This window comes from Staurois parvus, unplaced genomic scaffold (genome assembly GCF_062004578.1).
Source record: "Staurois parvus isolate SC_StPar_1 unplaced genomic scaffold, SC_StPar_1.0 ptg000519l, whole genome shotgun sequence".
Lineage (NCBI taxonomy): Eukaryota > Metazoa > Chordata > Amphibia > Anura > Ranidae > Staurois > Staurois parvus.
The window spans coordinates 1,181,146-1,201,967 of NW_028318315.1; the positions used below are offsets into that span (position 1 = coordinate 1,181,146).

General features: G+C 45.7%; 1 protein-coding gene across 2 annotated transcripts; it reads right to left on the reverse strand.

Annotated features, from left to right (window-relative positions):
• Window positions 1-4,732: 4,732 nt before the first annotated feature.
• Window positions 4,733-11,009, reverse strand: LOC149451824 (uncharacterized). 2 transcript variants are annotated; one of them, XM_089690142.1, is made up of 6 exons: window positions 10,721-11,009; window positions 10,176-10,310; window positions 9,966-10,089; window positions 9,650-9,747; window positions 9,360-9,495; window positions 4,733-6,109 (listed from the first exon to the last, which is right to left on the reverse strand). In XM_089690142.1, the coding sequence occupies exons 1-6, from the start codon at window positions 10,814-10,816 to the stop codon at window positions 4,791-4,793; spliced, it is 1,908 nt and encodes a 635-aa protein (XP_089546268.1). In that variant the 5' UTR covers window positions 10,817-11,009; the 3' UTR covers window positions 4,733-4,790. The 2 variants fall into 2 exon arrangements, with proteins under 2 accessions (XP_089546268.1, XP_089546267.1); XM_089690141.1 differs by having other exon boundaries at window positions 9,650-9,849.
• Window positions 11,010-20,822: the final 9,813 nt, after the last annotated feature.

Sequence of the window (20,822 nt, forward strand, 5' to 3'; positions counted from 1 at the left end):
CCATGTATAATAAATAAGGGGGGATATGATCTCCATGTATAATACATAAGGGGGATATGATCTCCATGTATAATACATAAGGGGGGATACGATCTCCATGTATAATACATAAGGGGGGATATGATCACCATGTATAATACACAAGGGGGATATGATCTCCATGTATAATACATAAGGGGGATATGATCTCCATGTATAATACATAAGGGGGGATATGATCACCATGTATAATACATAAGGGGGATATGATCTCCGTGTATAATACATAAGGGGGGATATGATCTCCATGTATAATACATAAGGGGGGATATGATCTCCATGTATAATACATAAGGGGGATATGATCTCCATGTATAATACATAAGGGGGATATGATCTCCATGTATAATACATAAGGGGGGGATATGATCTCCGTGTATAATACATAAGGGGGGATATGATCTCCATGTATAATACATAAGGGGGGGATATGATCTCCATGTATAATACATAAGGGGGATATGATCTCCATGTATAATACATAAGGGGGGATATGATCTCCATGTATAATACATAAGGGGGGATATGATCTCCATGTATAATACATAAGGGGGGGATATGATCTCCATGTATAATACATAAGGGGGATATGATCTCCATGTATAATACATAAGGGGGATATGATCTCCATGTATAATACATAAGGGGGATATGATCTCCATGTATAATACATAAGGGGGGGATATGATCTCCATGTATAATACATAAGGGGGGACATGATCTCCATGTATAATACATAAGGGGGGGACATGATCTCCATGTATAATACATAAGGGGGGATATGATCTCCATGTATAATACATAAGGGGGGATATGATCTCCATGTATAATACATAAGGGGGATATGATCTCCATGTATAATACATAAGGGGGGGACATGATCTCCATGTATATTACATAAGGGGGGATATGATCTCCATGTATAATACATAAGGGGGGGATATGATCTCCATGTATAATACATAAGGGGGGATATGACCTCCATGTATAATACATAAGGGGGATATGATCTCCATGTATAATACATAAGGGGGGATATGATCTCCATGTATAATACATAAGGGGGATATGATCTCCATGTATAATACATAAGGGGGATATGATCTCCATGTATAATACATAAGGGGGGATATGATCTCCATGTATAATACATAAGAGGGGATATGATCTCCATGTATAATACATAAGGGGGGATAGGATCACCATGTATAATACATAAGGGGGGATATGATCTCCATGTATAATACATAAGGGGGGATATGATCTCCATGTATAATACATAAAGGGGGATATGATCTCCATGTATAATACATAAGGGGGATATGACCTCCATGTATAATACATAAGGGGGGATAGGATCACCATGTATAATACATAAGGGGGGATAGGATCTCCATGTATAATACATAAGGGGGGGATATGATCTCCATGTATAATACATAAGGGGGGATATGATCTCCATGTATAATACATAAGGGGGATATGATCTCCATGTATAATACATAAGGGGGGGACATGATCTCCATGTATAATACATAAGGGGGGGATATGATCTCCATGTATAATACATAAGGGGGGATATGATCTCCATGTATAATACATAAGGGGGGGATATGATCTCCATGTATAATACATAAGGGGGATATGATCTCCATGTATAATACATAAGGGGGATATGATCTCCATGTATAATACATAAGGGGGGATATGATCTCCATGTATAATACATAAGGGGGATATGATCTCCATGTATAATACATAAGGGGGGATATGATCTCCATGTATAATACATAAGGGGGGATATGATCTCCATGTATAATACATAAGGGGGGGATATGATCTCCGTGTATAACTACATCAGTGGTTCATATAGTGAAGTCATTCACCCTGAGGTCATCACAGAGGACAAGGGGGCGCTCTTTATGTCTGGAGGAAAAGAAATGTAATCTCCAAACACGGAAAGGTTTCCTCACAGTGAGAGCTGTGAGAATGTGGAATAAACTCCCTCAAGAGTTGGTTGTGTCCAGCTCAGTGGATTGCTGTAGGAAAGTCCTGGATTCTTTCTTGGATACACAGAATATAACTGGATATAACATTTATAGGTAAAGTTGATCCAGGGAATATCCGATTGCCTCTCGGGGGATCAGGAAGGAATTTTTTCCCTGCAGGAGCAAATTGGATCATGTAGCACAGTGGCTAAATGGTTAGCACTTCAAATCCCAACCACAGTACCACCTGCCTGGAGATTGTATTTTCTCCGTGTGGGTTTCCTCCAGGTACTCCAGTTTCCTCCCACACTCCAAAGACATGCTGGTCGGTTAATTGGCTCCTGTCTAAATTGTCCCTACTATGTGTATGTATGAATGTGAGTTAGGGACCTTAGATTGTACGCCCCTTGAGGGTTAGGGACTGATGTGAATGTACAATATATATGTAAAGCGCTGTGTAAACTGATGGCGCTATATAAGTACCTGAAATAAATAAATAATAAATGCTTTGCTGGGGTTTTTTTGCCTTCTTCTGTATAAATGGTGGGTATAGGATTATAACTTTTTTAATGATTGTACTAGATGGACAATTGTCTTTTTTTCAGCCAGACTATGTTGGTATTCCTCCTATTAGAACCAAGGATGAGTTATTGATTACTTCCCCTGATCCCAGGGCATGGTCTACCCCCACTAGCCACAGTCCAGCCCCCTTAAAGCCTAAAACTGGCCCTTTGTTTAGAACGTTTGGAGACCCCTGATCCATACTTTCCCTTTTCATACCTTTATTCAGGAATGGCAGCCTTTATGATCCTCTGGATCAACTGTGGGTGTAGGATTATAACTTTTTTTAATGGTTGAACTAGATGGGACTTTTGTCTTTTTTCAGCCAGACTAACTATGTCGGAAGAAAAATAAATTCAGACTTATCCAGACTTCTTCATATGATTACAATACAGCATACTTTATAAAACCCTTCAAATAATCAGCAACCAGAGATGAGCTTGAGTTCAGTCTGAATATGGAAGCTTGCTGTATCGTTGGGACAATGCACTGTGGACCGAAGATATCCCCCGCCTTGCATGGCACATATACAATGGGGTGGTGATGCACATGACACCATTGATCCAATATGGCCACTTAGCCATTGAAGGACATAGACTCAATATGGCCACCTAGCCATTGAAGGACATAGACCCAATATGGCCACCAAGCCATTGAAGGGCACAGATCCAATATAGTCGCCTAGCCATTGAAGGACACAGATCCAATATGGCCGCCTAGCCATTGAAGGACACAGACCCAATATGGCCGCCTAGCCATTGAAGGACACAGACCCAATATGGCCGCCTAGCCTTTGAAGGACATAGACCCAATATGGCCGCCTAGCCATTGAAGGACACAGACCCAATATGGCCGCCTAGCCATTGAAGGACACAGACCCAATATGGCCGCCTAGCCTTTGAAGGACACAGACCCAATATGGCCGCCTAGCCATTGAAGGACACAGACCCAATATGGCCGCCTAGCCATTGAAGGACACAGACCCAATATGGCCACCTAGCCTTTGAAGGACACAGACCCAATATGGCCACCTAGCCTTTGAAGGACACAGACCCAATATGGCCGCCTAGCCATTGAAGGACACAGACCCAATATGGCCGCCTAGCCATTGAAGGACACAGACCCAATATGGCCGCCTAGCCATTGAAGGGCATAGACCCAATAAGGCCGCCTAGCCATTGAAGGGCATAGACCCAATATGGCCGCCTAGCCATTGAAGGGCATAGACTTAATATGGCCACCTAGCCATTGAAGGACACAGACCCAATATGGCCACCTAGCCATTGAAGGACACAGACCCAATAAGCCACCTAGCCGTTGAAGGACACAGATCCAATATGGCCACCTAGCCATTGAAGGACACAGACCCAATATGGCCACCTAGCCATTGAAGGACACAGACCCAATATGGCCACCTAGCCGTTGAAGGACACAGACCCAATATGGCCACCTAGCCATTGAAGGACACAGATCCAATATGGACGCCTAGCCGTTGAAGGACACAGACCCAATATGGCCACCTAGCCGTTGAAGGACACAGACCCAATATGGCCACCTAGCCGTTGAAGGACACAGACCCAATATGGCCACCTAGCCATTGAAGGACACAGACCCAATATGGCCACCTTTTTTTTTTTTTGTGTTTTTTTTTTTTTTTTAGCACCGATCAGTTCCCCCCCCCCCCCCCCCGTGTCATAAGTCCCGCTATAAGTCGCTGTTAACCCCTTCCTGCCCAGTGTCATTAGTAGCGTCAGTGCTTTTTATTAGCACTGATCACTGTATTGGTGTCACTGGGGATGTCAGCGACACCAAGTCAGTTTTCCCCCCAGTGTCAGAATGCCCGCCGCAGTCCTGCTATAAGTCGCTGATTGCCGCCATTACTAGTAAAAATTAAAAAATCCCAGTATATATACTGCCATTTGTAGACGCTATAACTTTCACGTAAACCAATTAATTTACACGTATTGGGATTTTGTTTTTCAGCAAAGACATGGAGCAGAATACATTCTGGCCGAAATTTATGATGAAATTTGATTTTTTTTTTTACTGAACATGTTTAATAGCAAAAAGTAAAAAATATTGTTTTTTTCTCAAAATTATTTTTGTTATAGCGCAAAAAATAAAAAACCGCAGAGGCGATCAAATACACCGAAAGAAAGCTCTATTTGTGGGAAAAAAGATTCTCAAAATTAAAAGCTGACTCTAAACTATAGTGTGAAATAATTTTTTGTGGGTTTTTTGATGTTCAGAAAGATAGAACTTCCGTGTAAAACATTTCCCGCACTCAGGACATGAATATGGCTTTTCCCCCGTGTGAGATCTTCGATGTATAACAAGGTCTGATTTTCGTGCATAACATTTCTCACACTCTGGGCAGGAATACGGCCTCTCCCCTGTGTGAGATCTCAGATGTATAACAAGGTCTGATTTCTGTGTATAACATTTTCCACACTCAGGGCAGGAATGTGGCTTCTCCCCCGTGTGAATTCTATGATGTTTAACAAGTTCTGGTTTCCCTGTAAAACATTTCCCGCACTCAGGACATGAATACGGCTTCTCCCCTGTGTGAGATTTTTGATGTTTGACAAGGTCTGCTTTTCGTGGATAGCATTTCCCGCACTCAGGGCAGGAAAACAGCTTTTCCTGCATGTGGCATATCTGATGTGCAGTAAGTCTACACTTCTGAGAAAAAGATTTTCCGCACTCAGGACAGAAATACGGCTTCTCCCCCGTGTGAGCTCTTTGATGATTAACAAGGTGTGATTTCCATGGGAAACATTTCCCACACTCGGGGCAGGAATAAAGCTTCTCTCCCGTGTGCAATCTCTGATGTATAGCAAGATCTGATTTCTGTGAAAAACATTTCCCGCACTCAGGACAGGAATGTGGCCTCTCCCCGGTGTGAATCCTCTGATGTCTGTAAAGACTAGACTTCTCTGAAAAACATTTCCCGCACTCAGAGCAGGAATAAGGCTTTACACCTGTGTGAGACTTTTGATGTCTAAGAAGATCTGATTTCCGTGTATAGCAGTTTCCACACTCGGAGCAAGAGTACGGCTTTTCCCCAGTGTGAGATCTCTGATGTCTAACAAGGTCTGATCTCCGTGTGAACCATTTCCCGCACACAGAACAGTAATGTAGCTCCTCACCTGTGTGAGATCTATAATGTATGACTAGATCTGATTTATGGAGAAAACATTTCCCGCACTCAGAACAGGAATGCAGTTTTTCACCCATGTGAGATCTCTGATGTACAGTAAGATTTGATTCAGAATTAAAAGTTTCCCCACATTCAGAACAGGAACATTTCTCCTCCTCCTGAATTCCGGCACCATCCCCCACAGTACGAGGTTGCTCAGAGTCAGAGGGATTTGATGGTCCATCCACACTGTGAAGTCCACCATCCATAGCTGAGCTCATTGTCGTTTCTCCTGCACAATCTCTTGTGATCTCCTCATCTTCCATTTTACAGCTTAGAGGTAAAGTGAGACGATCCTTTGAGGGTTCCTCGATGGTGTGTCCTGGAATAATATAAAAACATGATCAATAGATACACGAGGGTGAGTTCACCTAAATCAAGATTCCATCTGCATCAGGTAGGTTTTAGTGACCAGATGTTCTCTGTAGATGTCCCAACCAGCTGTGACTTCCCCTCTTCAGTAAAAGGTCCTTTGGTTCTCCCCCAGATCACATCTACAGTAAAAGGTCCTTTGGTCCTCTCCCCAGATCACTTCTACATTTCCCCAGCCTTGTCAGAAGAGCAGGAACCAATGGGGACTGGGAGGGGCATGCTCTTCACACAACCACAAGCCTAGGTACTGGGTCATGTGATCTCTGATAAGGAAGAGGCTCAATGTTCAAACCCTTTGGCATAGACCAAAGTGACCACAAGCCTAGGCACTGGGTCATGTGATCTCTGATAATAAAGAGGTCCAAAGTTCAGACTTGGGAGAACCTTTAGTAGAGAACAAGTCACCATGGGCCTAGGTATAAAATCAAGATTCCATCTGGATCAGGTAGGTTTTAGTGAGCAGATGTTCTCTGTAGACATCCCAACCAGCTGTGACTTCCCCTCTTCAGTAAAAGGTCCTTTGGTCCCCCCCCCAGATCACTTCTACATTTCCCCAGCCTTGTCAGAAGAGCAGGAACCAATGAGGACTGGGAGGGGCATGCTTTTCACACAACCACAAGCCTAGGCACTGGGTCATGTGATCTCTGATAATGAAGAGGTCCAAAGTTCAGACTTGGGAGAACCTTTAGTAGAGAACAAGTCACCATGGGCCTAGGTATAAAATCAAGATTCCATCTGGATCAGGTAGGTTTTAGTGAGCAGATGTTCTCTGTAGACATCCCAACCAGCTGTGACTTCCCCTCTTCAGTAAAAGATCCTTTGGTCCTCCCCCCAGATCACTTCTACATTTCCCCAGCCTTGTCAGAAGAACAGGAACCAATGGGGACTGGGAGGGGCATGCACTTCACACAACCACAATCCTAGGCACTGGGTCATGTGATCTCTGATAATGAAAACGGTCAGACTTGTAGAACCTTTAGCATAGAACTAGTGACCATAGACCTAGGCCTCTTTTGATAAACAGCACCAGAAGGTGCTTGAAACATTATTTTTTTCTGGAAATAAGGGTTTCAGGTTTTGATGTTACTCCTTATTGCCATGAGCTGAACATACCTGGGTTTGGGGTTCAGGGTACGTTTGTCACCTAAGTGCGGATGCCAAAGTCTGAACCCCATTGAAATAAATGGATGATGAATTGCAGAAATCAGTAACAACCATTATCCACACTAAGAGGCAAGGAATTCATAATCAAAAAGGGGGTTTGGCACTGCCCTGTGGAACACAAAAAAAAATCCCCTCATCTATACCAGACCTTTAACTTGGATTAGGTATTGTATAGATGTTAATGGGTGACCCAATGCAAAAAAAAATAAAAAATCTTTAGGTTTCCTCTAAAAATACATAACCGACTATATCCTTGATGAGGGTCTGGTATGGATATCAAGAGGGACCTCCCAGAAAAAAAAAAAAATGGCATGAGATATGAAACCCTTATCTGAACATGCAGGGAGGGAGGGGGGTGCGTGGGGGTAAGCATATGCCCCCGCTCCCCAAACATATCAGGCCACATGTCCTCAACATGAAGGATACCTTGCTAGGGGGAGACTCCACTGGCAGAGAACATTGTTCAAATGTTGATGAGAGCAAAGGCTTCTTCCCCCACAACCCTGGCACAGTGGTTGTGGGGGGTCTGCGGGGCAAGATCACTGTAATCTGGAAAGCCCCTTTAGAATAAAGGGTCCCACTGACATCCCCTTCCTTCTGGGCTAGCCAAGCTGCATTGCTCAGATGATAGTCTGGTATGGATTTTGGTAGGGGAAGGGGCCACATTTTTTTTCTTGTTCTTTCGATTCGGTTCACTCTTAAGTGCCCGTTCATACCGGTGCGATTTGGGGATTGAAACGGCACCTGAAATTGCATCTAGTGAATGTCGGCATCTTAACCTGTGTGATTGGCTGCAGCGCAATTTGCGTGACCTTTTCTTAGTTTCTATTATAAAATTTTGTAAACAGGTAATTTTTCTCCATCGCTGATGTGCTTTGATGAGGCTGCACTGATAGGCAGCACTGATGGGCACTGATAGGAAGTACTAATGGGCACTGATAGGCAGCACTAATGGGCACTGATAGGCAGCACTAATGGGCACGGATAGGCAGCACTAATGGGCACTGATAGGCAGCACTGATGGGCACCGATAGGCAGCACTAATGGGCACGGATAGGCAGCACTAATGGGCACCGATAGGCAGCACTAATGGGCACCGATAGGCAGCACTAATGGGCACCGATAGGCAGCACTAATGGGCACCGATAGGCAGCACTAATGGGCACCGATAGGCAGCACTAATGGGCACCGATAGGCAGCACTAATGGGCACCGATAGGCAGCACTAATGGGCACCGATAGGCAGCACTAATGGGCACCGATAGGCAGCACTAATGGGCACCGATAGGCAGCACTAATGGGCACTGACAGGCAGCACTAATGGGCACCGACAGGCAGCACTGATGATGCTGCACTGATATGCAGCAAAGATGGGCAATGATAGGAGCCCCAATGATCAGTGCCGATCTGCTCTCTGACAATTACTGGTTATCGGCAGTACTTCCCTCATGCAGTGGCAGCGTGAGGAAAGTGCAGCCGACCGGCAACTGTATTTGCTCCGTGATCGCTGTGTCATTGGACACAGCTGATCACGTGGTAAAAGGCCGCTGTGATTAGCCTTTTACCACATCATGTGATCCCCCTTAAAATTCAGACCAGACCTGAAGGATCTCGCATGAAATTTGGGGAGGACCCCACACGTTTTTATGCGTCAGCCACTATCTCAGCCATGACTGGTTGTTAGGACAAGGTCAAGTATGCAAAATTTGAACCACACCTAAAGCCCATCCCTACTCCTTACTTTTTATCCCAACAAGACTGCTGATAGAGTTGTACGTTAAAATTGAGCCATAAGTCAACTCAAAGAAGAGGGACAAACCTAAGAATCTACATAAATCATGTCTGAGTACATAAATTGTGTCTACAACACAGAGAAGGGGGTTTATCTGAGAGGAGAGAAGAAATAACTCGTAGGTTGGGTATCCGTGACTATTAGCAACCTATTATTGGCTGACATCACTCATCTCCCTCCCTACTCTGGACCAATCAGTGAGCAGTAACAGAGCAGAGATAACAGAAGAATATATTGTGGCTCACCTGTGCTGATCTCTGTAGGAGTGTCCTCCTCTTTGAATGTCCTCATTATTCCAGCCTCCTCCGTATATTGCTGATCATCCCTCACATACGTCTCTTCTACTTCACCCTCAACTTTCATCTTCATCAGATCTTCACCCTAAACCAACAGAATGGCAGAAATAACATCTGTAATATAGAAGGATTTATGATGTGAGATCACATAGAAAATATCATCTTGTAGAGTCCACACATCGTCTCCACATGTCAGAGTGTTCCATCACTTTATGTTCCAGACCCTCAACTCCACCGACCTGATGATGGTGAGGGATGGTGTGACCTTCCTGTGTGGAATCCCGGGAATACAGAGGATGGGGACATCTCTCTGGTGGGTTCCCATGACTGGATCCATCTACCTGATGATGGTGAGGGATGGTGTGACCTTCCTGTGTGGAATCCCAGGAATACAGAGGACGGGGACATCTCTCTGGTGGGTTCCCATGACTGGATCCATCTGTAGGAAACACACACACTGACTGAATCCATTGTTTCTATGTGTTTATCAGATGATGGGGGATCTAGGTGGATCCTCCGTACTGCTCTCTCCTTTACAATAAAGTCTCCTCTTACCCGGTGATGTGAGGGGCGGCTGATTGTCCATCATGACGTCCTTGTAGAGATCCTTGTGTCCTTCTAAATACTCCCACTCCTCCATGGAGAAATAGACAGTGACACCCTGACACCTTATAGGAACCTGACACACACAATGATACAGTCACCATCCAGACACATCCCTTGTCTGTTACTGGAGAATGTCCCAGAATTCCCGGCACCGCTCACCTCTCCTGTCAGCAGCTCCATCATCTTCTTGGTGACTTCTAGAATCTTCTGCATGTTGTGTCTCTCAGGTTTTAGGGAGTCACATGGAGGCACTGTGATGGTCATATGATCACCTGACTTCAGAGGAGAAAATCTCTGTATTCAAACAAAAATGGTAATATGTCACATTCCCAGAATCCTCCTCACCTCTCCGGTCAGGTCTGTTTTATTAATAGAAATGAGTGATGTCATGTGACCTCCCAGAATCCTCCTCACCTCTCCGGTCAGCTCTGTTTTATTAATAGAGATAAGAGTGATGTCATGTGACCTCCCAGAATCCTCCTCACTTCTCCGGTCAGGTCTGTTTTATTAATAGAGATGAGAGTGATGTCATGTGACGTCCCAGAATCCTCCTCACCTCTCCAATCAGGTCTGTGTTTTGTAATTATAGAGATAAGAGTGATGTCATGTGACCTCCCAGAATCCTCCTCACCTCTCCAATCAGGTCTGTGTTTTATTAATAGAGATAAGAGTGATGTCATGTGACCTCCCAGAATCCTCCTCACCTCTCCGGTCAGCAGGTAGATGATCTCCAGGGTGAGGTTTAGTATCCTCTCAGTCATGTGACTCCGGTCCTCCTCCATCCTCATTGATGTGGTCATGTGATCTATGCAGGTTTCTCTGTAGATGGATAGCAGGGAATTATCTGGAAGGTATTGATTGTACAATATTAGGATGGGGATGTAAGGGGTTAATAGGTGGACTCTTTGCTCTCAATTTCTCCTTCATGGTGATCACTGCTGTTCTTAACCACTTCAATACCGGGCACTTTCACCCCCTTCCTGCCCAGGCCATATCTCAGCTTTCAGTGTTGTCGTACTTTGAATGACAATTGCTCTAGTCATGCAACATTGTACTCAAATGAAATCTGTATAATTTTTTTTGGCAGATAGAGTTTTATTTTGGTGGTATTTAATCACTACTGGGTTTGTAATTTTTTTGCTACATAAATGAATAAATACAGAAAATGTGTGTGTGTGGGGGGGGGGGGGTAACTCGCTTTTTCTTAGTTTCTGCTATAAATATTAGCAAATAAATAATGTTTCTGCATGAACTTAGGCCAACATGTATTCTGTTACATTTCATTGGTAAAAATAACCCAACTCAGTGGATATTGTTTAGTCTGTAAGAAAGGTACAGAGTCTACACACTATGGTATATATATTTAGAGATCGATCAATCCTGATATACTGACGGCCGATCTCATTTCTTGAGGCCCTGAAATGTGAGGATAGTACAAATACCCCCCAAATGAACCCTTTTTGGAATGTAGACAGTATTTAGTATAAGAGGTATTTAGTATGAGCCAAGATGGGTTCTTTGAAGCTGTAATTTTTTTGTCACAATTTTTTGGTTAACGGGGAAACTAAATACATTTTTTTTTTCATAAAGTTGTCATTTTACAAGATATTTCTCACACAGTATAGGCATACTTACAATTACACCCCAAAACACATTCTGCTATTCCTCCAGAGTATGGGGATACCACATGCAAGACTTTTTCACAGCCTGTATGCATAGAGGGGCCCAAAATCCAAGGAGCACCTTTGGGCTTTCAAAAAGTATAAATTACCGCCCGTAAAAAATATGGCCACGGGCCGGCTTCAGAACTGCACCTTTTATGAATTAGGTCTTAGAGGGCTGGAAGGGAAGCCAAGAGTGGGAGCACCACCCAGCCTGATCCTATGCACTTCAAATTTCCTGCCTTCTTTCCCTCTCTGCCAAACAGTCCACTTTCATTGCCTCCCCCCACCCCCTTCCTCTCCTGAACCTGGTCAAGCTACATCTTCTTTTCTTATTAGGTCTCACTGCCTCTTCTTCGCCCCGCCTGGTGTGTGTCATTCACTGGAGGACAGGACATGGACTCTGTAGGAGAACTTGGAGAAGAGGACAGACAGATGGTGATGGGAGGAGCCACCCGGAGGACCATGCCTGACTGATCTGCATATGAGCCAACAGAAGGAGATCAGTGACAGGCAGCTCCTGTCTCTTGTGGGCACAGAAAGTCTGCAGGGGAGGGGTCACTGATAAAAGGGGGAATGAATACACCAAGGTAAGGGAGGACACTGATATAAAGGTTCCTCCTTATATCAGGAACTCTCCCTTACCTTAGTGTAGAAGGTGGTCTGTTCCAGGCATTCCCCCTTACATCATAGTCTGCAGGATTCCCTTACAATACATGGGAGAACTCTGGAGTGTGGACCCTGATGTAAAAGGGAACTCTGAAATAAAGGGCAATGCTGTAGACCCTGGTGTAAGTGGGAACTCTGATGTAAAGGGGAACACTGTGGACTCTGATGTAAGGGGGGCCCTGGTATCCAGAGATCACCTTACATCAGAGTTCCCCTTTTCACCAGAGTCCGCAGCATTCCCCCTTACATCATGTTACATCAAAGTCCGCAGAGTTTTCCCTTGCACTGTAAAAGGGAACCCCGCAGACTCTGATGTAAGGGGGAACTCTGTGCTCAGTTATGCAAGATAGAAGGGTGGAGCTTCCAGAAACATAAACTCAATACAATAACCGTAGCCTCCAACACTCATGAGAGAGAACATAAAATAATAATCCTTGTGTGGTAAATAGCAAGGCACTCAAAGTTGTAATGGGGTGTCAACAGAGGAAACTAGTCCTGATCTCTGAAAGAACCCCAGACCCTTGCAGAAAATGGAAGCACCACATCTCTTCAGAGCCATGCTAGGGCTTAGAGAAGTGATACCAGGGAAAGCCCCCTAGTGGAAAGAGAGGTGGGGAAATGGGGTCAAGCTATGCCATTTATTTAACCCATCCCAGACTGCCAAAAGTAGGGTTAGACAGCATGCATGGGGGAACTCTGTGGAGTGTGGATCCTGATGTAAAGGGGAACTATGATATAAAGGGCAATGCTGTAGACCCTGGTGTAAGTGGGAACTCGGATGTAAAGGGGAACACTGATGTAAGGGAGCGGCCCTGATAACCAGAGATCACCTTACATCAGAGTCCGCAGCATTTCCCCTTACATCAGAGTTCCCCTTTACATCAGGGTACGCAGAGTTCTCCCTTGCACTGTAAAAGGGAACCCTGCAGACTCTGCTGTAAGGGGGAAACGGTGTCAAGCTATGCCATTTCTTTAACCCAGTGTTTCTCAACTCCAGTCCTCATGGACCCCCAACAGGTCATGTTTTCAGGATTTCCATTATTTTGCACAGGTGATTTGATCAGTTTCACTGCCTTAGTAATTACCACAGCTGTTTCATCTGAGGGAAATCCTGAAAACATGACCTGTTGGGGGTCCATGAGGACTGGAGTTGAGAAACACTGCTTTAACCCAACCCAGACTGCCAAAGCAGGGTTATGCAGAAGGGGCTGCCAGCCCTCTGTGTGAACCGTCAAGCCAGGGTGCATGCGCCAGATTGCGGCCCGCCAATGATTTCTCTGGGTCAACCTATCATTTATCATGGACATGGAAGGTTTCAATTGACAATACACATCAGGGAGCCAGGGGGTACAAAGAGAGATCTGGTAAACCTAGACCACCTTTAGTGCGACACAAAAGGTTATAAAGATGGCTTGCTAATCCACACAAACCAGGGGCGGACTGACAACTCATGGGGCCCCCGGGCAATAGGGGATCATGGGGCCCCTGTGTCCTTGCCCAAACTCAAAAAAGCCTATAAAAAAGGTACCAGAGGCATTTCATGGGGCCCCCTACTGACCCCGAGCCCTCGGGCAGCGCCCGAGTTTCCAAATGGTCAGCCCCCCCCTGATACAAACCTAGTAAATTCACAACGTATCTGAAGGAAACACATCTTAGGCAGTTTTATGGGGACCATTTGTAAGAGGAGTGCCATTTTTAGGGTATTTATCCTGCCAAGCCAGGTAAATTGCACTTTGCCCCAGATTTTTAGATCTTCCCTTACTGCTTGAATAAGAGAAGGGAAATTAGAGCGGAGGGGAGAACTGAGCGATCAGAGGCCTTTGATCACTCAGTTCTCAGTCTTAGAAGTGGCCAATGCTGCATCCACCTCAGAGAGTATGTATGTTTTTTTGCAAACCCACACTTCTCTTTTAATTATTATTAATATAACTTCTCACCAAATGGATTTTTTTTAACCACTTGAGCCCCAGAGGATTTACCCCCCTTAATGACCACACCTTTTTTTGCTATTTGGCGCTGCACTAATTCAAATGATAATTGCGCGGTCATGCAATGCTGTACCCAAACGAAATTTACGTCCTTTTTTTCACACAAATAGAGCTTTCTTTTGGTGGTATTTGATCACCTGTGTGCTTTTTATTTTTTTGCGCTATAAACAAAAAAACCACGAAAATTTTGGAAAAAAAACAATATTTTCTACTTTCAGCTATAAAAAATATATCGTAAACTCAAAGTTAGTCATAAATTTAAGCCAAAATGTATTCTGCTACATGTTTTTGGTAAAAAAAATCCTGTGCATTAGCGGGCAAACTGGCGCTATCTAGGAGGGGCGCTAACACTATCGGAAGTCACCAGTGACACTAATACAGTGATCAGTAAAAATCTGTTCACTGTAATCAATGACACTGGTGACAGGGCAGTGAAGGGGTCAACTCGGGGGGGGGGCGCCATCAAGGGGTTAGACGGGATTACTGGTGTATTAGCGGGCAATCTGGCGCTATCTGGGAGGGGCGCTAACACTATCGGAAGTCGCCAGCGACACTGATACAGTGATCAGTAAAAATCGGTTCACTGATCAGTGACACTGGTGACAGGGCAGTGAAGGGGTTAACTGGGGGGGGGGGGGGATTAAGGGGTTAAATGGGATTACTGGTGTACTAGCGGGCAATCTGGCGCTATCTGGGAGGGGCGCTAACACTATCGGAAGTCGCCAGCGACACTGATACAGTGATCAGTAAAAATTGGTTCACTGATCAGTGACACTGGTGACAGGGCAGTGAAGGGGTTAACTGGGGGGGGCGATCAAGGGGTTAAACGGGATTACTGGTGTACTGGCGGGCAAACTGGCGCTATCTGGGAGGGGCGTTAACTCTATCGGAAGTCGCCAGCGACACTGATCAGTAAAAATCGCTTCACTGATCAGTGACACTGGTGACAGGGCAGTGAAGGGGTTAACTGGGGGGGGGGGGCGATCAGGGGGTTAAATGTTACCTAGAGTGTTCTGTCGGTGTAGTGTTTTACTCACTGTTTGGATGTCTTCTTCTCTGTCTGGAACGGAATGTGTCCAGGCAGAGAAGAATGACATCATATCCTGTCCTGTGTAAATGTCAACAAAGGACAGGATAGGACAGGGACCGATCATGTGATTTCAGCCACAAATCACTGGCTGAAATCTAATGATTGATCCCTCCTGGATCGAATCCTGTCACCTGCGGGTCGACGGGAGCGCGCGTGCGCCCCCTACCCGCGAATGTGTCGGGAGCGCGGAGCACGTTTTAAAACATGGTTTTGCGCTCCACTGCCGCCCTGCACACGTATATACACAGTGGCAGGGCGGCAAGCGGTTAAAGATCCATTTTTTGGTCCATGTCCCCCAGGGCAGTGCCCAGCCCCCCCCCCCCATACCATTTGTCTGACAACCTCTTGCCTATTAACCTAAAAAATGGCCATTACTGTTTTCTTTAACATTCGATTCCCATTGACCTCAATGGGGTTCAGATTCGGCACCAGAACGTTGGTTGTGTTCTGTGGAGCCGTCTCCCCCCAAACCCAGGTATGTCCATCTCATCTCCAGGGAGGAGGTGACCCATCTCCACAATGAGGAGAATGTTCCGGCCCCGGAAGTGGGGGAATGTTGTGCCCCTGAAGGGGTAAATCTGGGTTCCCACACTATATATGTGTGTATCATCATCTGCTGGAGATAAAAGACGTCACAGTGACTATGGAGGAAGAGGACGGACGCGACTATGGAGGAAGAGGACAGACGTGACCATGGGGGAAGAGGACGGACGTGACCATGGGGGAAGAGGACGGACGTGACTATGGAGGAAGAGGACGGACGCGACCATGGGGGAAGAGGACGGACGCGGCCATGGGGGAAGAGGACGGACGCGGCCATGGGGGAAGAGGACGGACGCGGCCATGGGGGAAGAGGACGGACGCGGCCATGGGGGAAGAGGACGGACGGGGCCATGGGGGAAGAGGACGGACGCAGCCATGGGGGAAGAGGACGGACGCGGCCATGGGGGAAGAGGACGGACGCAGCCATGGGGGAAGAGGACGGACGCGGCCATGGGGGAAGAGGACGGACGCGGCCATGGGGGAAGAGGACGGACGTGACTATGGGGGAAGAGGACGGACGTGACGGGGGGGGTTACTGGGTATAAATAGGAAATAACATCTTATTACCTCCTCTGCTGCCACTTCCACCAACGTCTCCTCTCTACTTCCTCCCCAATCACCTCTCACCTGGAACTTCCTGTCTGTACCTGACATCACTACCTGTCTGTATACCATAGAGACTTCCATTCTCAGTATAAGTGAGATTACCACCTAGTGGTGCTCAGAGGAACTGCAGCCCTGAAAAATGTCTCGTAGTGTGAACATGGCCTTGTGCTGCCTAGTCCAGCCTTTCTCAGCCAGGGGTCCTCCAAAGGTTTCTAGGAGTTCTTTGAGCAATGAACAATTTCTGTCTCTCAGTAACAACTGACATCAATGATCTGTAAGGGGGGCAGTCTTCTCACTAATGATGATGTAAGAATGTCCTTCCCCCACTGACCACTGATATACGGGGGTCCTTCTCCCATCGGTCACCAATGTAAAGGACCACTACACTGACCACTCATATAAGGGGGTCCTTCTCCCATTGCTCACCAATGTAAGGGACCACTACACTGACCACTGATATAAGGGGGTCCTTCTCTCATTGGTCACCAATGTAAGGGACCATTACACTGACCACTGATATAAGGGGGTCCTTCTTCCATTGGTCATTAATGTAAGGGACCACTACACTGACCACTCATATAAGGGGGTCCTTCTCCCATTGGTCACCAATGTAATGGAACACTACACTGACCACTGATATAAGGGGGTCCTTCTCCCATTCCTCACCAATGTAAGGGACCACTACACTGACCACTGATATAAGGGGGTCCTTCTCTCATTGGTCACCAATGTAAGGGACCATTACACTGACCACTGATATAAGGAGGCCTTCTCCTATTGGTCACCAATGTAAGGGACCACTACACTGACCACTGATATAAGGGGGTCCTTCTCTCATTGGTCACCAATGTAAGGGACCATTACACTGACCACTGATATAAGGAGGCCTTCTCCTATTGGTCACCAATGTAAGGGACCACTACACTGACCACTGATATAAGGGGGTCCTTCTCTCATTGGTCACCAATGTAATGGAACACTACACTGATCACTGATATAAGGGGGTCCTTCACCTATTGGTCACCAATGTAAGGGACCACTACACTGACCACTGATATAAGGGCTACTTGTTCAGTAGGAGCCGAGCATCACATAAAGAAATTATATTTCTTCCACTTTTATATATGACAGCTAACCACTGTCACTAATTTCTAAGGAAGCAGTAGGTGCTTGCACCCGTGACGTCCCTAGAAACCACTGATGTCATGGGGAATCCCCACCATGTAAGCAAAGTAAGCCACTGGCCATATTTGGGGAATCAAGTCACCACTATCTCCATTCCTTCCTTTAGATAACAGATGACACCATGGGGAGCTGTCATTTGGCTAGTAGGACCATGTACTATGTACCCCATACTCATTCATGTTGGGTGGAATCTGGGGACCCCTTATTATTAAAGGAGCTTCCAGATTCTAATAAGCCCCAAGCCTACAGATCCCCACAACCACCAGCCAGGGTTGTGGAGAAAAGGCCCTTGTCCTCATCAACATTGGGGCAAAGTGCTTTACCTCAGCCAAAGCCCCCCCCCATGTTGAGGGTACGTGGCCTGGTATGGTTTAGGAGGGGTGGTGTATGCCCGCTCCCTTCCCTTTCCTGGCCAGCAAGGCTGCATGCTCAATTAAGGGCCTGGTATGGATTTCCTGGGTGACCTGGGTGACCTTGTGCTTTTTTTTTTTTTTTGCATGAGGATCCTCATTAAAAAGGGTCTCAAAAGGTCTGGTATGTATTTTAGAGGGGCTTAATATGATTTTTTAATTCTTGCCGTAGGCTGTGATAGAGAAGAGCAGAGATGCCCCTTCACAGGCAGGATTAGGACCCCCCCCCCCCCCCCCCCAGGCATGTTGTTTGGAGTTGAAAGGAATTGAAAGTTTCACTGTAAGCATGTTCCCCAGGACAGTGCCCCCCCCCCACCATGTTGATTTTTGACACCCTAATGCCTATTAGCCCAGATAATGGACGTTTTCCATTTGGCTCCCATTGATCTAAGTAGGGTTCAGGATTCGGCATCTGAACATTTTGAAGCTTTCTGAACACTGCTTGAACTGAAGTCAGGGCAGTTTGGTTCATCCCTATTAGAGAGCCAGTGCCACATCCCCGACCACCCCATTCAGCTGTGGCTTTCAGGTAACCAAATGGGAGGAATTTGCCCCCCCCCCCCCACCTAAAATAATACTAATGCTCTTCAGGTTAAATATGGATTACAAAGGCAGCCCAATGCAAAAACAAAAAAAAGTGGGGTCCTCCCCCCAAAATTCATTTCAGTCCCGAAAAACAAACAAAAAGCACAGGGTCCACCACAGAATCTATACTAGACCCCTGTTCAAGCCTGCAACATGGCTGGCCAGGAAAGGGAGAACATGCATGTGCTTCACTCTACCTCCTCAACCATACCAGGCCACATGCCCTCTACATAGGGGGAGCATCTTGCCGAGCTCATTCACTCCTGGATGAAAAGTTGAACAAGTTCAATGCATGAGCTCCTATTGGGGAACATGAGGAATCTGTATAACCTAAGGCATTGGGAAACGTATATCTGTCTGCATAAAACAGGGGAGATATTGGAACTCTAATTCATGGTCACCTGGAAATAATCAAAAGGAGAAAGTCCATCAAAAGGAGAAAGTCCATCAAAAGGGGAAAGTCAATCCAAACCGTGAGATTGGTCAGACTCCCCTTGGTATCACTCTGTGCATTGCCAGGCTAGGTCTTGGTTACAGAGTGAATGGTGATGCTGTTCATACGATATGGAACCCTCATCTCCATCATGGACATTTTCTTCAGCTTCTTTCTCTTCTTAGTAAATATGATAGAGACCTTCACAATGATATAAAAGAGTTGGGGTCCGGAGTAGTCATGGAAAAGCCCAGCACCCCAATAGTAGAGGAAGAGGTGGTCTGGTGACATTGAGAAGACTCCGGTCAGTCTCTGGATCTCCATCATTGGAAACACGGTGAGACAACAAATACTCCAGGATGGTGGAGGAGCTGTTGGTGTCAGTGTGGAAATGGACAGAACACGGGAGGATGACACTGAAAGAACAATACAGCTTCATTCTACGATATGTCAAAGAGAGAGAACGGTGCAGGAGAGACTTTTCTCTCTAATAAATATCAGCAGAAGACCCAGAGAAAGCCTGTTCTGTGTTCTGAAAGAGCCAATGGAACAGTTCTTCTTTATTATTATTACTCTATACCTAGTGACTGTATGACTGGCATGGCTCTAATACTCTACTTTACCTGACCACTGCACTCTACAAAGGGCTGTATATGAAGTACTCCTGACCACTGCACTCTATACACAGGGCTGTATATGACATGCTCCTGACCACTGCACTCTATACACAGGGCTGTATATGACATGCTCTTCACCACTGCACTCTATACACAGGGTTGTATATGACATGCTCCTCACCACTGCACTCTATACACAGGGCTGTATATGACATGCTCCTGACCATTGCACTCTATACAAAGAACTGTACTGTATATGACTTGTTCTTGACACTGCACTCTTTAAGATGGGCTATATATAACATACTCCTGGCCACTGTGTTCTGTACACAGGTCTATATAAGAAATACTTCTGACCATTGCACTCTGTATGTTGGGCTGTTTATGACATGTGCCTGATCACTGCACTCAGGGCTGTATGTTACATCCACTGCACTCCGTACACTGAACTATGTATGGTAAGCCCTAGACCGCCACACTTCTTAAGATGGGCTATATAAGCCATTTACTGGCCAATGCAATCTCTACACAAGCCTGTATAAGATATGCTTCTGGCCACTGCACTGTAAGATGGGCGTTATATGACATGTTGCTAACCACTGCACTCTGTATAGTGAATTGTATATTGTATACTCTGTTCTGACCACTACATTCTGTATACTGGGCTGTATATGACATCCACCTGACCACTGCACTCTGTATGGAGGCTGTATATGATATACTGCTGAGCACTGCACTCTGTATGCTGTTCTATATATGGCATCCTCCTGACTAGTGACCACTGCACTCTGTATGCTGGGCTGTATATGACATCCTCCTGACCACTGCATTCTGTATGGAGGTTGTATATGATATACGCCTGAACACTGCACTCTGTATGCTGTTCTATATATGACATACTGCTGACTACTGCACTCTGTATGCTGACCTGTATATGACATCCTCCTGACCACTGCACTCTGTATGGAGGCTGTAAATGATATACGCCTGAACACTGCACTCTGTATGCTGTTCTATAT

Bases quoted from the DNA above. Each gene is read 5' to 3' on its own strand.
- LOC149451824 (XM_089690141.1), bottom strand. From the start codon at position 10,816: ATGACCACATCAATGAGGATGGAGGAGGACCGGAGTCACATGACTGAG. The intron at 9,850-9,965 runs GTAAGAGGAGAC...TGTTTCCTACAG, and splicing joins GCCGCCCCTCACATCACCGG to ATGGATCCAGTCATGGGAAC. The intron at 9,496-9,649 runs GTCGGTGGAGTT...CTGTTGGTTTAG, and splicing joins CCATCCCTCACCATCATCAG to GGTGAAGATCTGATGAAGAT.